Source organism: Nyctibius grandis, chromosome 6 (assembly GCF_013368605.1).
Source record: "Nyctibius grandis isolate bNycGra1 chromosome 6, bNycGra1.pri, whole genome shotgun sequence".
NCBI classification, from domain to species: Eukaryota; Metazoa; Chordata; class Aves; order Nyctibiiformes; family Nyctibiidae; genus Nyctibius; species Nyctibius grandis.
The window spans coordinates 59864930-59878770 of NC_090663.1; the positions used below are offsets into that span (position 1 = coordinate 59864930).

Here is a 13841-nt window from a genome sequence, read left to right on the forward strand (position 1 = left end):
CATACTTTGCCCAGCAAATTGAAAGGAATATTCTGAACTCCTTTTAGTTGCATGCATGAATATCAACATGATATTCATCTCTCTCTGAAAAAATGGACAAACAACATGATATGTCTCTGCTCCAACTGCATGAGTAAGATAGAATATACAATATTTAAATCTAACAGGAGACAAAACCAAATCCTCTTATATGCATTACATAAAGAAACAACTTATTTAAGGAAAAGAAATTGGTAAAAATGACACAAATCAATACATTTTAGAATTCAGCACAATTCTGCATTTATCATGTTTCTTCTGTTTCTAAGTGAACACGTCCTTAGACACAGCAAAAGGAAACAGATGTTAGGTAATCATTACTAAGCTATATATTAAATAGAATTAATATTCAAATCAATAGTTTCATAATAGTCTCTCATCTAAACTTGGTTCCTCTTGCAACATCAAGGTAAATATATTGAACACTGAGGAGGGAAACAGTCCAGTTTCATACCCTCCCTCCACACGAGCACACAACTCTATCCCACCTGTGCCATACCCCACCTAACAATGTATTATCCCAACTGCAGTTTGGATGCTGTAGTTTGTTGGGAAAAGACTCACTGTCCCCTCTGCTCTCGTTTAGTGAGGGCAGTAAGGTGTGGAAGCCCAGCCTTACCTTTTCGATTGTACTGAAGGAAGGCCAGGATTGAAATCCATATTCTGAAGCAAAACGAGTTTTAGGATACACTGTCCAGTTCCAGCAGTCATTGCTGTAGTCATAAAAGTGAGTGTCACCATAATGGGTATCGTAAGGATTCTGGGAGAGCCAACCTTCTTTAACGGACTCCAAGCCATTGGTGGGACTGGATGCAATAAAAGGACGACTCTTATCTTCCTGGGATTTAAAAAACAAAACAAAACCACAACCCTCTCAGAAAGTGATTGGCTTCTATCATCTCAATACATAGACCACATCTGTGAAAAGGGGAGGTGGGGCAAACATGCCTTTTTCAAATTTCTGAGTCTCCACCTAGGAAACATTCCCCTTTGTGTCCTGACATTCATCATGTTTACTTGCTTAATTAGCTTCTTATTTATGTTCTTGGAGGACAGCGGGGCATGATATTGCTTACTCTGCTGTTCTAAGGGATTCTCTCCTCACATCAAGAGATTTTCTATCTCTATATGCTTCTAAATTCTTAATGAAAGCTATTTAAAGTGTGCCCCGTGAAAAATAAACTCAAGGAACATTAATTTTTGAGTACTGTGACTTCTTTATGGCAAATCATTACTTTTGCAGTGTTTTTGCAGGAACAAGGCCATCATTTTCCCCTTTCTTATTAAGTAGTCACCTAAATTTAGCCCTAACGAAGCCAAGGTACTCTGCTACTAATGGTAGCATTGCAGGTTCTTGTCATTTTGGCTGGCTCTGCATGTTAAGATAGATGAGGCTGTAAGCAGGGTTACATTTCAAACTGTTCAGAGCTGCCTTTATTCAGGCAGCTCTGTACTTTATTTAGTACACTAAACCTTTTAGCAGTACCCTACAAAGTACTGAGGAATCCTTTTGCAGGTATAATTCATTTAGCACCCTACTTAGAGTAAGATAGAAGCCTGAGCTAGTTACCAGTCACAAGTTACAGCAACTGGCTCCAATATAGCAAAGCATTTAGACATGTGCTTCATTTTAAGAAATAGTCACGTTTCCCTGTCCTTTTTGGTTGATTTTTTTCTTTGACATGAGTAATTAATAATTAACTGCAACAATTTACTACAGGATATCCTGTATTCCCTGAAGTCTTTAGCTCAAACTTAGAAGTCTTTTTAAGCTATACAGTCCAGTACTGCTAGTAGTTAAGGTTTCCTCAGCTGGCTTGCATTACACAGGACCTGAAATTATTTCACTGTATGGTTCCTTCTGGCACTCAAAATAGTTATTCTATGGGTTTAAAATAAAAGAGGGTCCGTCCTGGACAGCAATGCTACACAAGTGAACTGTAACTAAAAAACAGTATCAAGCTGGTACACCTTGCTTTGCTGCACATGTACTGGCCATCCAACTCGTGTAGCTATCACAGAAACACCACAGCATACCTTTACAAACAACTCAGTTCCAAAAAACCTAGCTGAAATATAGACATCTAGAATCAAGATGTTAGGCAGGAATATAAGACACCATTACTATTTAGAATGCAGAACTGCCCTCAGGAGTGGGATCCTTTTCAGCAGATTCTTTCAGACCTGGCCTCATTTTCATTGTTTCCTCATATCTCAGCTTTTCCAGTAGAAAGGTATTCTAAATTCTCAGAGTACAACTACTCCAATAACAAGCAATAATATTGGTGTCACCTACATACTGAGTGCTTGTCTTAGCAAAGGGAAACTTCAGGTCATGTGTCTCATCCTGAAAAGGACAGGGATTAGACTAGAACGATTGTACCCATAAGTCAGTAAGATCACACTGTACAAGGAATAACTGGGGAGGAAAAGGCCACTAGCATTTTTAGATTAACAAAAACTCATACTCTTCTTGAAGAACAAAGTTCTAACTGGACAAAATTCTTGCAACATTTTGTCTCTTAGCTAACAGTGGAGTTAAGAATACTCACCTGCGGTTCAGGCATTGGTTTTTAATCCCTATACAGTTACGCGACATCAATTTGGGACTTTTAAATCAATTTCACTCTACATACACACATAAAAGTTAGTTAAAAGCAGATTCTATTAAATAATGAAGAACTCCAATACTTCTAGGAGAAATAAAACCAGAAAGCTGCCTAAAATGGGTAGTGCCAAATCACAGTAGACTTCATCACAGATTCCAGGTGCTTCTGGTCTGCATGCTCACAGTTTAAGTCTTATCTTAAAATATTTTATTTTGCTTTCACATACTGTAAAATACCATTAGTCTGTTTTTAAAAAAACACACAATATAATGACTACACAGCATGAGGACAATGTTTAGCATAGCTTTTGTTCAACCCACTTAAACCAAAAAACTGAAGTCAAATACTGGAAGAGCACACTGAAGAATTAACATCTTTATGATTCTCTTCAAGTGCTATTAAAAGGCCTGAAGGTTGTTAAATCCTTCTTACGGTATCCTTCAACAAAATCAGGATAAAGGAGATCTGATAATCTAGATTAATTAATTAATGGGCAAGTTGATTTTTGTCCATTGGAAGTGAAGGCATTTGTGCAGGTATTAAAAATAGGAAGGAAAAAAGAAGCAAGATCCACTACATTTTCAGGTCTTGCTTTATGTATCACAAAGTGTTAAAGACATAAGTAATTTTTTGGTTTGTTTTACTTTGAGGATAACCCTTGAGTTTAGAGAGCTGTTTAACAAAAGCTTGGAAAGTACAATTCCTCAATAATGTGCTGTTTTTCATTTCCCAAAAGGATTAAAAAAAAAAAAAAAAAGAAGAAACTCCAAGTTGCTCAAATTGCAAATATTAAAACCTTTTGCCGAGCCATATTCCCATACAGTTTCTTGAGGTCACTTACAGTAAGAACTATTTCTCGGATGTTCTTCACATAAAGCATCACATAGTCTTTGATATAGAGTTCTCTGTCAGCATAAGGTATGGAGAACCAGTTGCTTGCAATTGCTGCTTCATTTTCATTGTTACCACTCCACAGAATAATTGATGGATGGGATTTTAAACGTCTTAGCTGAAATACAACTTACAGTTTTAGAAATCAAGCACAACTGCTTCTCTTAAAAAATAAATAAATACTTTAAAATCACTTTATTACTACTTGAATTACAAATCCACATGCATGTTACATACATCGAGCCTACAACTCCTGTTTTCATCCACACTGTTCACTATTTCCTCAGCTCTCCACAATGCTCAAACTTTTGTAATATACACTTACAGAGGGGCAAACTTTTAATATGCTGACATATATCCACCATATGCACATGTGTACCTCAATCCCTATCTACTCAGCCACATGTGAAGGATAAATTCTGTGCTAAAGCATGTTGCAGTCATTAGAGATCACTCTCAGGGAATGCTCTTAAACATCCTTGAGAAGAGGGCAGTTTGGACATGAGGAAGGCCTGTACCTCTGCTTGACTGACTACTCCTGCAAGTAAGGTAAAGAGGATTTAGGAAGGTTACATTTTGCACCTCCTACATAAAGGTACACTAACAAACATGTCCAAATAGGCATTTTTGGAAAGCTAACTTACGCAGTCAAATCAATCAAAAACAGGTAATGGGAAGTAGAGCTTCGACACATGGACAAAATACCTGATGAAAAACTTCTGCTCTTACAGATTCTAAATAATTCTGGTCAGCTGGATATAGCGCACATGCGAACATAAAATCCTGCCAAATCTACGGGGAAAAGAAAATAAAACAAAAAGAAATCTGTTAGCAAAACATACTACATACTTGAAAAATACATGGTTATTGGGATGCACAATCCTTTGGTCACACAGAAGTTATTTATCTCTGTCACAGTTTAAAGCTGGGCTGGCTATTAACCTGGTGGCAGACGCTCTCTGTTAACCCTCTCCCCCCCCACCCTAAGGGAAAGGGAAAAGGGAGAGAGACTTATGGGTTGGAAAGTTAAAACAGTTTTAATAAACTATAGTAATGAAAAAGAGTATAATAAGAATAATAGAAATAATCAAATATATACAAATATATACAAAACCTAGATCGAGAGCTTGGTAATCCTCCTCAGGCAGAGTTGCTCCCCCCAGCACAGGCAGAGGGGAAAATGCAGTAGCTCCCCCTGCCATCACACCTGCAGGCTTTTAACTGGAGAATTGGCAAAGCTGGTACCAATCAGTGGGATACAGGAGGGCCCATCCCTCCTGGGCCCCACCTCCAGGAGGTGGTGGGTTAGTGATAAATAGGAAAGTGAGAATGACGTGTATGGGATGGAATACCTCGTTGGTCAATTCTGGGCCACCTGCCCCGTCTGCTCCTCCCTGCAGGTGCGACCCCCCTTCGGCTCTTCACTCGTAAGCAGTGAGGAATTTAGCAGTGACCTTGGTTTCTCTAAGACTAATTGGCCTGGTTTGGGCCAAACCAGGACAATCTCAAAAAGAATTAAACTGAAATGTTCTATTTGTTATTCTTGGAAAGTACCACCAAAACAATCACATTCTCCACAGGGTTCACCATGTGCATACTTCACTGTGGTTTTCCTCAATATCAGCCTTACAAAATATTTACCCTTAGGAATCAGATCCTGACAGCCTTCACTGATAAGTGGAATATTTCTCAATAGATGGAGTTTAGTAAGTTTCAATGGAATAATTAGATCCCATACACTGCTCAAATGTGAATGTGGGGCAATCTCCAGCTGAACAGAACAACTTGTATTTACTACTTTGCAGGTGTAACACCAAATCCCCATTACTTATTAAAAAGAGGCAGTAATTCTTCTGACATGGTATCAAGCAAACTTAACAGATGTTAAAGTGTACTTGCTAATAAAACGCTTCCATAGCAAATGTGCAAACTGATCTTAAAAAGACCAAATTCTGTCCAGTAAGAGGGGCAGAAACAAACTAGAACTTCTAACAGCACAGTGATCTTTCTCTTCAAAGAAAGATCAAGTAGATACCAGCAGAGAACATCAAGCCTTTCAATTCAACAATGAACTCCATTTGTACGTTGAAGGAAAAGAATTACTAAGAAGGGGAAAGCAAGAAGCCAAATGAGATGGGTACGATTTCTTTTTTTACCTGTTCTGTTTTTTAAATTATTGTAAATTAGAGACTCCTGATATTCTATCTCAAATGTTAATGGAAAGATCTCTTGAAGGAGCACATTAACCCAAAGGAGTCTGTAGGAGACTACACTTTTCTGAATACCATACTAAATAAACGATGGAGGGAGCCAGACCAGCTCCTCATACAATTGCATTTTCCTTGCAGTGAGAACATACCTTTCCATAAATCTTTTCAGCGTACATTCCCTAAGAAAACTGAAGATAGAGAACAGGACAGTGGGAGGTAATGGATCCATTAATAATTGTTACACTCCTAGCACTGTACCAAAAAAGCAAAGCTATTGCTGAAGAATCACTCAGAATCCTTCAGTGACTGTGTAGAGTCAAAACTCTCTACTGAAAGAAATTTCATCTCGCTATTTCCCTCAGTGAGCTATCACTGTTTTTCCTTAAGCACAGTTTGACTCTAATGCACTTTTAAGCCTTTGCAAGACCATCAGAAGAAACAAAACCAAAAGCCTCCAGCACTACCCCTTCCAGAATAAGGGTCTGATTTTCTGCATCTACTTGCTATTTTGGCTGCTAAATAAGATCTAAATCTTGCATTGAATACTGTACAGGCACAGATCTAAGTGGCCTACTTAGGTGCCTAGTGTCAAAAATGAAAGAACTGTCAGTGCTCAGAAGCCCTGAAAATCAGGGCACTCATTCAGATGACTAAAATAGATGTAATATTTTAGTTTTTTTCAAGCACACACAGCAGAAGGCAGCAAGGTATCAATTCTGTTTCCCTGCTTTTTATGCTGTAGAATAAGGCCAAACACACTTCTTTGGATTTTAATACCAGATGCAACTTGGCCTTCACTCATCTAGTCACTATTTCATCAAAACTTATTAACACGTGCCTCCAAGCTCATATAATCAAAGGTACTCATCTAGGATTACCAGTGTTTGCAGCAGGTGTTCCCCTTACAGCTACATTTATACTCAATTACAGCTTGTTCAAAATGGCCCTTTGCATAAGGCCTTCCACGCTTGGCTTCAGACCAAGTGAAATATTTTTGTTTAAAAAGTTTGAACCAGAAAAACCCCAAACTTTTTCAGCTATTGCTATAAAGGAGAAAATACTTTTAGAAGAAATGAAATCCATTTCCACAGCAGAGAAAAGCATGACTACCTTCTTTGGTGTTTTGATAAGAGGTGGCTGAAAGCACAAACCTCGAATACAGCAGGCCTTAAATCCTCATTGAGGTCAGACTGCAAGGCCTTTGCTCTCAGTCTGGGGCATATACTCAAACACTCAGATTCTTCAGCTGGGCTATTCTCACACAAGTAAGCCCTAAACACCGCTACAGGGTCCCACAGTCTGGCTGCTATGGAAAAAATATTATTCGATCTTGTGAGTAACTCCCCTCCCATGAACTACTTGTTTCACAACTTTTTGACTCAGTGTTGCAAGTCCCTGTTGATGCCTACAGTCCACAAAAGTTCTTCCATCGTGCTCATTATTAGTGTACACATCTTCTTCCTGCATTAACTGACATCACTAGTACTAGTCCCTCAGATGTTCATTTCTTCTCTCATTTTTTGCCCAAGAGAGTAGGAAATGTAGAACTGGGAGAGAGGTACAGTATATAAAGATGAGAGTTTTGGTCTGAAAAGAGATAGAAGACAAGAAGTTAAAGTCCCGGACCTGTTGCTCTGATTTGGGGAAATGTAAGAGAGAGGGGAGGGGAAAAAGACAGTGAGGAGAAAAGGAGGGGGAGATGAAGGGGAGATTCTGGGCTGAGAAGGGACATGGGGATGAATGAGGAAGAGAGTTGTAGCCTTAGTTACAAGGGAAAATACAAGCTGGGGTTCTAATATAAAGTCTCCAAAATATCATTTCTAGTTTCAACAGACAGCCTCAGTAATCAGGAACCATTCAAATTAAAAATAAATTTTTTAAAAAAAAAAAAAGGTTGATCTGACTTCTCAGGTTGGTACTTTACCATATCCTTTGGAAAGATGACTAAAACTTATGTATTAATTCTCTTATATTGTTCATTTAGAGTGGATTTTTATTTACAAGTTCTTGTCAGTTTTTAAATAAGTGTTCTGTGTTTATTGTTTTTACCATTATTCCTAGTTCATCGCAAATATTGTAAAATTCATCTTGTTCATATACTCCTCCTCCCCAAACCCGAAGTGCATTCATGTTAGCATCTGCTGCAGACTTCAAGAGTAGCCATAATCTGTCAAATACAAAAAGAAGATTTATACAAATTTTGTGAAACTGTATCACTTAGGAATTTCTAAGGTTATACCAAAAAAAAAAAACAAAACCCAACAACAACCACCACAACCCCAAACATTCATCCTTAGCAGCCAATCTAAAACTTGTAACTCTGAGAGAAACCAGACTATTTTGATACCTTTTAAGCCTGCATGTCTGGACAGAGCTCTCAAAAAGCAATTTTTTGTGCAGGAAATGTTACTTGGTCCTGTTAACACTTATGAAATAGATGGAGTGACACATGCAAGTAAGTGCTTTTACAGAAGTACTGGCAGGACCAGATTTGGAAATACTGTATTTTTATTAATCAGGTTGCTCTTTTCTCCTTAGATATTACTTGCTTTAAATATCAATCAATTGATTTCAAATACTCTCTTAAACACGTTCAGAAATCTATATTCTCTTCCCAAGTTCCACAATGCATAGTGAGAAGAGGGGGAGTGAGATGGGGAGGAGAAAGACTGAGACTATGAATCTCATTTTAAGGGATTCAGGCTCCATTATTTTTCCTTAATCATGCTGGAAGCCTCTAAATTGCATGTGAATGCACACTACAGCATGCCCTGCTGTTCCCGGTTCCCCAACTACCCAGAGCAAAGCTTAGTCAAAGTACAGTGTTGTCCCCATCCCAGCTGCATCTCCGGGGTGCTGTGTCATTGAAATCCAAGAAGCCTGGACCAGAGGTGGAAAAAAAGGGAGAGCCAAGCTATTATGCACTTATGTCTCCGTGCACAAGATGAGTTAGGACATGGCTGAAGTGCACTTCCTCCGAGTACCACTGAACATGTCCCAAGCAATAGGATCGAACAGCCTGAGGATCATCCCTAAAAATACCTGAAAGGCCAGTAACCTGTGGACAGCAAACCACCACCTTTCCATCAGTTATTGCACTTACATGCCTTGAACATCACTCAAATCTATTAAAGTTAATTAAGCCCTAATTCTGAGGCCTCTAACCCACAACAATTAGAGTCCTACCTTGAAAGAGTTCCACTCCACAATGCCACCCTTTGATAGAAGGTGGATAGAGAATCAGGAGGAGGAAAACATGATTCTTTCTCCTTAGAGAACATCAAATGTGGCTTACGTGTCATAGGTCACTCTGTCCTGGAAAGAATCTGCCGGAATCCAGTTTGAGCCCTTAATGAAAATGGGTCGGCCATTGATTCTGAAGTAGAAACTCAGACCTGGTGACCCAGGAATAGGCTCCTGAACAAGTTCTACTGTCCGAAAATAGGCCTGTGAAGACATGAAACTTAGGTTTAAAGCAGACAAAAATGAATTAAAACAAAGTAAATAAAGAAAACCATTACAAAAGGGATTCAACTGAACACTAACAGCTTGGAATTTGTCAAGAAGTCAAAAGACATGGTCTCATCTCTAAATTCCTGCTTGATTAAAACACACTGTAACGGGGCTAAACCAAATCCTTCTGATAAACCTGTTCACTTTTGAAAGTTACTATCATAGTAAGAGAGAGAGAGAGAAAGCATGCACAAACGAGCATGTGTATGTGCAAGTGTATATACATGTGTAAGAGACAGGTGCATGTTCACTTGCTGCAGAATTCAGTCAAAACAGAGAGGAATGCAGTGGCTGCATTAGATCAGAGATCACCATTTAATCTGCAATTTTCTCCTTACAGGAGACTGCAGGAGCTCAGCTGTACATCTTGTCCCTGAATGCCTAGCTTACCAGGTTCATCCACTAAAAGCAAAATCATCATCTTTTGCTGCCCTTAAATGATGCTTTTTTAATAGGTGTAGCAATTAAAGAGAAAAAGATACACATGCAAACAAAAATGCTGGTTTGGAAGCGAAGGGCCCTCTGCCCATCACAGCTGTGTTTGAACAGCATGATCAGCAATAAGGTTTCAGAGAGACCAGTTCAACTAAGTAACCACTAACTCTATGTAAGGTATTAAAGGTCATCCCAGATAAAAGCACATCTCAAACAGAAGCCAAACTTTTACAGCTACCCTTTCAGCCTAATATGTGGTATTGTGTACTGCAGATGCTGGGAAAAAAAAAAAAAAAAAAAAAGAAAACATTCCTCCTTTCTGCTGCAGGTGGAAGGAAAGTTCTCAAGAAATCATTACGGACATTTGCTGGGACTTTGTTTCAGTCAAAGCAACAGTGCTGCTCTAAGAGGTATCCCAATTGCACTGACATAAACAGTCAGTGCCACAGTCATGACAGCAGTTAGTTGATTGCAGTAATACTTTGCACTGACCCCTTATTTGTAGAGGCATCTTCCCCACCTGCCGTGGGGCAGATGTGGAGCAGCTACCATGTTAGGCTCCTGCGCAGCTGCAAAGTGTTACAGAAAACACCTCTTTCAGGGAGGCTTTAGACTTCTTTTTCTCCTATATCCTTGTTCCAGTTCAACTTATGTAGACCAGAAAGAAGAATCTTTTTCCTTCTGGTACATGTTGCTTTTTGTCATAGGGAGATAATTGGAAAATTAAATAAAGTGAAGGAAAGCTAATAGCATATTTCAGCCAACCCACACCAAGAAACAAGTTTGGCTGAGGAGGGCAGGAACCTCATTTTTTCTAGCCCACCCCTAAGACAGTAACTACTCCTCCCTCAAATGACTGTTTGCTATACCTTTTCAAAAGGTCAGCTTGTAGAGTACAGCCTGTTCTCTCTGTGCCACAAGATACAGTTGAGACAAGTATCTGTCAATAAATCAGGCTAAAATTAACCTAGTTAAGTGCAACTGATATATCTGTCTTTAAGATAAAATGTAATCCTTTATTTTACACAACAGACAAGGCTGAAGTTCAAATGGGAAATAACTAATCCCACCACAGGAATGTGTTTTTTAAACTTTCAGCTTATCAAAAATCAAACAGATAGACAAAATTATTTCTAGTGGTAGAGAAGACAAAGAAAATTACAGCTTTTTTTGCTTCCTCTTTGGTGGTGCTTAGTCAACTGGACCATTATTAAACACCTGGACAGAGACAATGCACATGACAAACTAGATGCACAAGTGAAGACTGCAGATCATGGATCTCAAACTAAACCCCTCTGCATCCTGGCAATGACCAAAACATAGAAACTGAACGAATAAAAAAAAAAAATGGGACTCACCCCAAGTCCTGCAGTGTTTTATAGTGTTGCCCCAGGGACAACAGTCAGTTAGTGGCAAGTGGGGCTCAGCATCTGTACTATGAAACAAATTCCCAGCTAGAGAAAAACTACAAAGTCAGACCACTGAGAGGGCATTTCGGACTCCCTGTCCAATATCTCTGTGCACATACAGGTGCTGAGGACAGAGTGTGCCCTGCCCTTTTTCTACTGTGATCCTGTTGCACGCTCGGTCAGCTGAATATAGACCAGCATGATGAACTACTTAGTTTTAGGACAGGAGTTTTACACCTATTCCTAGAATTTCGCACATTTATTTTAACATGAGAAGTTGAACTAAAAAAATAACCAAGATTTCATACAACTTTGATGGTTACCCTAACTACTGAAAGCTACAAAAGAAAAACTACATTATGAGTATTAAACTAGCAAAAAAGTTCTGACCTTCCTCCAGAGAATTCAATTACTTGGAAAAAAACTCCTCAGTCTCCAGTGTAGCTCCTTTTCTGTGGCACAAATGGAATGGGATTTGTAGTTGGGGCTCCCAAAGTATCTGGGAGGTCCTCTAAATGGATGTCATCAGGCAGGCTGGAACTATCTCAGAGTGCATTTATAATGGAGTATTTGTATTACTGACAGAAGTAATGTGATACTGCTTTATTCATGCTCAAGTGGAACTCATGCAACTGGCCAAATTTGAGGCAATCTGACAGGCTGAAACACCCAGCCGGGACCACCCGTACAGCACTAGCAAGGGTAAAAGCTCCTCAGCCCCATCTCACATTCCCAGGCCTCCAGGGTTCAGTGCCTTTGTGTTCCCACTTCATTGCTCCCCAGGAGCCTGCCCAGTAACACAGCACCTCTTCCTGTTCCTACAACAGCATCCTTCTTCCTTGTGGGGTAAAAGAAGGGCAAGCAAAGCCAACCAGCACCTGGCATGCTTGGTTACATGCCTTTCTGGCTACCAAGACCTTGGCCACCTTGAAATCTCTCTGACTGACCTTGTTGCCTGAGGACTGAATGTTTCTCTCAGTCTTGGAGTACACAGAAGAGGCTCTGTAGCCACCACAGACCAATCGGCTGGTTCTGTGCACAATTAAGAAACAGATACCCGTCTTTTTGAGTTGCATACAAAGGCTGTGTACCCAGTTAAGTGACCTGTGGATCACATTTGGCATTCCCAGATTTAGCAGTAGGAAAAGTAATAGGGATGAAGATGCCTAGAGCTGAAATAAGATCACAGAACGCCCCAGTGACCTAACAAATTAGCACGCAGCATGAAAGCAGTGTGAAAACTACAAAGCCAAAAGGAATGACTTCTGGAAGTCATGCTAAAAGGCCAGGGGGGGAAAGAGGGTGTAGCGGGAAGGAGGGAAAGACAGATAGAGGTTAAGATCTTCCAAATACTAAAACAGCCTCATGAAATAAAAAACTCTGATCACAGTGTTGAAGAAATAAGCATATAGAAAGGTGGGGAAATGGAATCTAAAAGCAAAGAAATGCCTCATGAGGCAATGAAAGAAGTAATAAATTCCTTGATGTAGGCATGATGAGAAGAAAAGCAACTTACCAATAGCAAACAGGACTGGATAGACCCTCCCTCAAGAAAACCAGTTTCATTCTGAGATAATTTCTGGCTATGACTTTGTTTCACATTATCCTGAGAAACAAACTCTAAACCAGAGTATTCAAACAGAAAAACAAAACAACACAAAACCAAAACCAACCCGGTCCTGGATGCTGGCTTTATCCTGTTTTGGTTTTCTGCTGCTCTCAACAGGAGCGAGTAGGTACTTCCCTCAGCCAAAGAGGACCCCAGTACGGCTGGCTAGAGCTCTACAGAGCTCCCACAAGCACATACTGGGAGGCTACCCAGAAATTTTCCCAAAGGATTAGTTAATGTTTTGGAGACTACTCCAACATGTCAGAAACCAGAGAGTAGTTCAAGCTAAGGGTAGCCCAATCTCACATAAGACCAAGCTGTGTTTTCTCACATATACAGTTCTTGCCCTTTAGTTTTTGCCTGTCCAAAGTTACGTAGATATTCATCGGCAGACAAACCACTTCTGAAATGTCTCACCCCTATTTTTTTTTCTTTTTAAAAAGAAAGGTGGGTGAGGGAAATGTATTCCACCTGAATACAGTACTAGGCAGACAACAGAACAACTTTCAGGAACATTTATCCCCGATTGCATCTCCTGAACTACTCAAAGTTCTTATTAAGCCATATGAACGCTGCTATTCAGTCCTGCTGACATGTGAGCAAATTGTGCTAGAACATGAAAAAACTGCATATGGAGCCTTTTTCCACTTGTACAGCTCAGGACAGGGGGAGGTGGTGGTGGGGTGTGTGTCTATCAGAATCCAAGCCAGCTTCACAGAACACATGAAGATGACTAGACTTTACACTATAAATCTGTAAAGGCTTCACATGCTGGTTAATTTATAATGCTCATTATGTGGTGCATTTGCTTTTTTACCCCCTCTTTCCCCTTAAGGAGGAAAAAAAAAAGAAGCAGCTTCTGAATATCTTTTGTAGACCATGAAGTCCCTATGATCATATGCCACAGGGCTCTATGAAATATCCTGATGCAACTACCCAAGTGGAATCAATTAGTTTTCCTATCATTGTGCAGTTTTCACACAGTAACAACAGAATTTTCCTTTTTACAGGCTTTATAGCCACATTTCCTACAACCAGTTTTTCCAAGCATAATATGCTCTGTTTATTTGGTGTGGCTTTTTAATTGTTTCAAAATTAAATAGCTAATAATAGCAAAGAATTATGA

General features: G+C 39.5%; 1 protein-coding gene across 3 annotated transcripts in view; it reads right to left on the bottom strand.

Annotated features, from left to right (window-relative positions):
- Positions 1 to 13841, bottom strand: part of MANBA (mannosidase beta) — a 49078-nt gene that overhangs the window by 15878 nt on the left and 19359 nt on the right. For 2 of the 3 annotated variants that reach the window (XM_068403661.1, XM_068403662.1), the window contains 6 exons: positions 9045 to 9196; positions 8936 to 8965; positions 7799 to 7916; positions 4245 to 4331; positions 3490 to 3657; positions 659 to 877 (listed from right to left, as the gene is read on the bottom strand). In XM_068403661.1, coding sequence (XP_068259762.1) covers positions 659 to 877; positions 3490 to 3657; positions 4245 to 4331; positions 7799 to 7916; positions 8936 to 8965; positions 9045 to 9196 — 774 coding nt within the window. The remainder of the gene's footprint in view (positions 1 to 658; positions 878 to 3489; positions 3658 to 4244; positions 4332 to 7798; positions 7917 to 8935; positions 8966 to 9044; positions 9197 to 13841) is intronic. The other variant, XM_068403660.1, reaches the window with a different exon arrangement.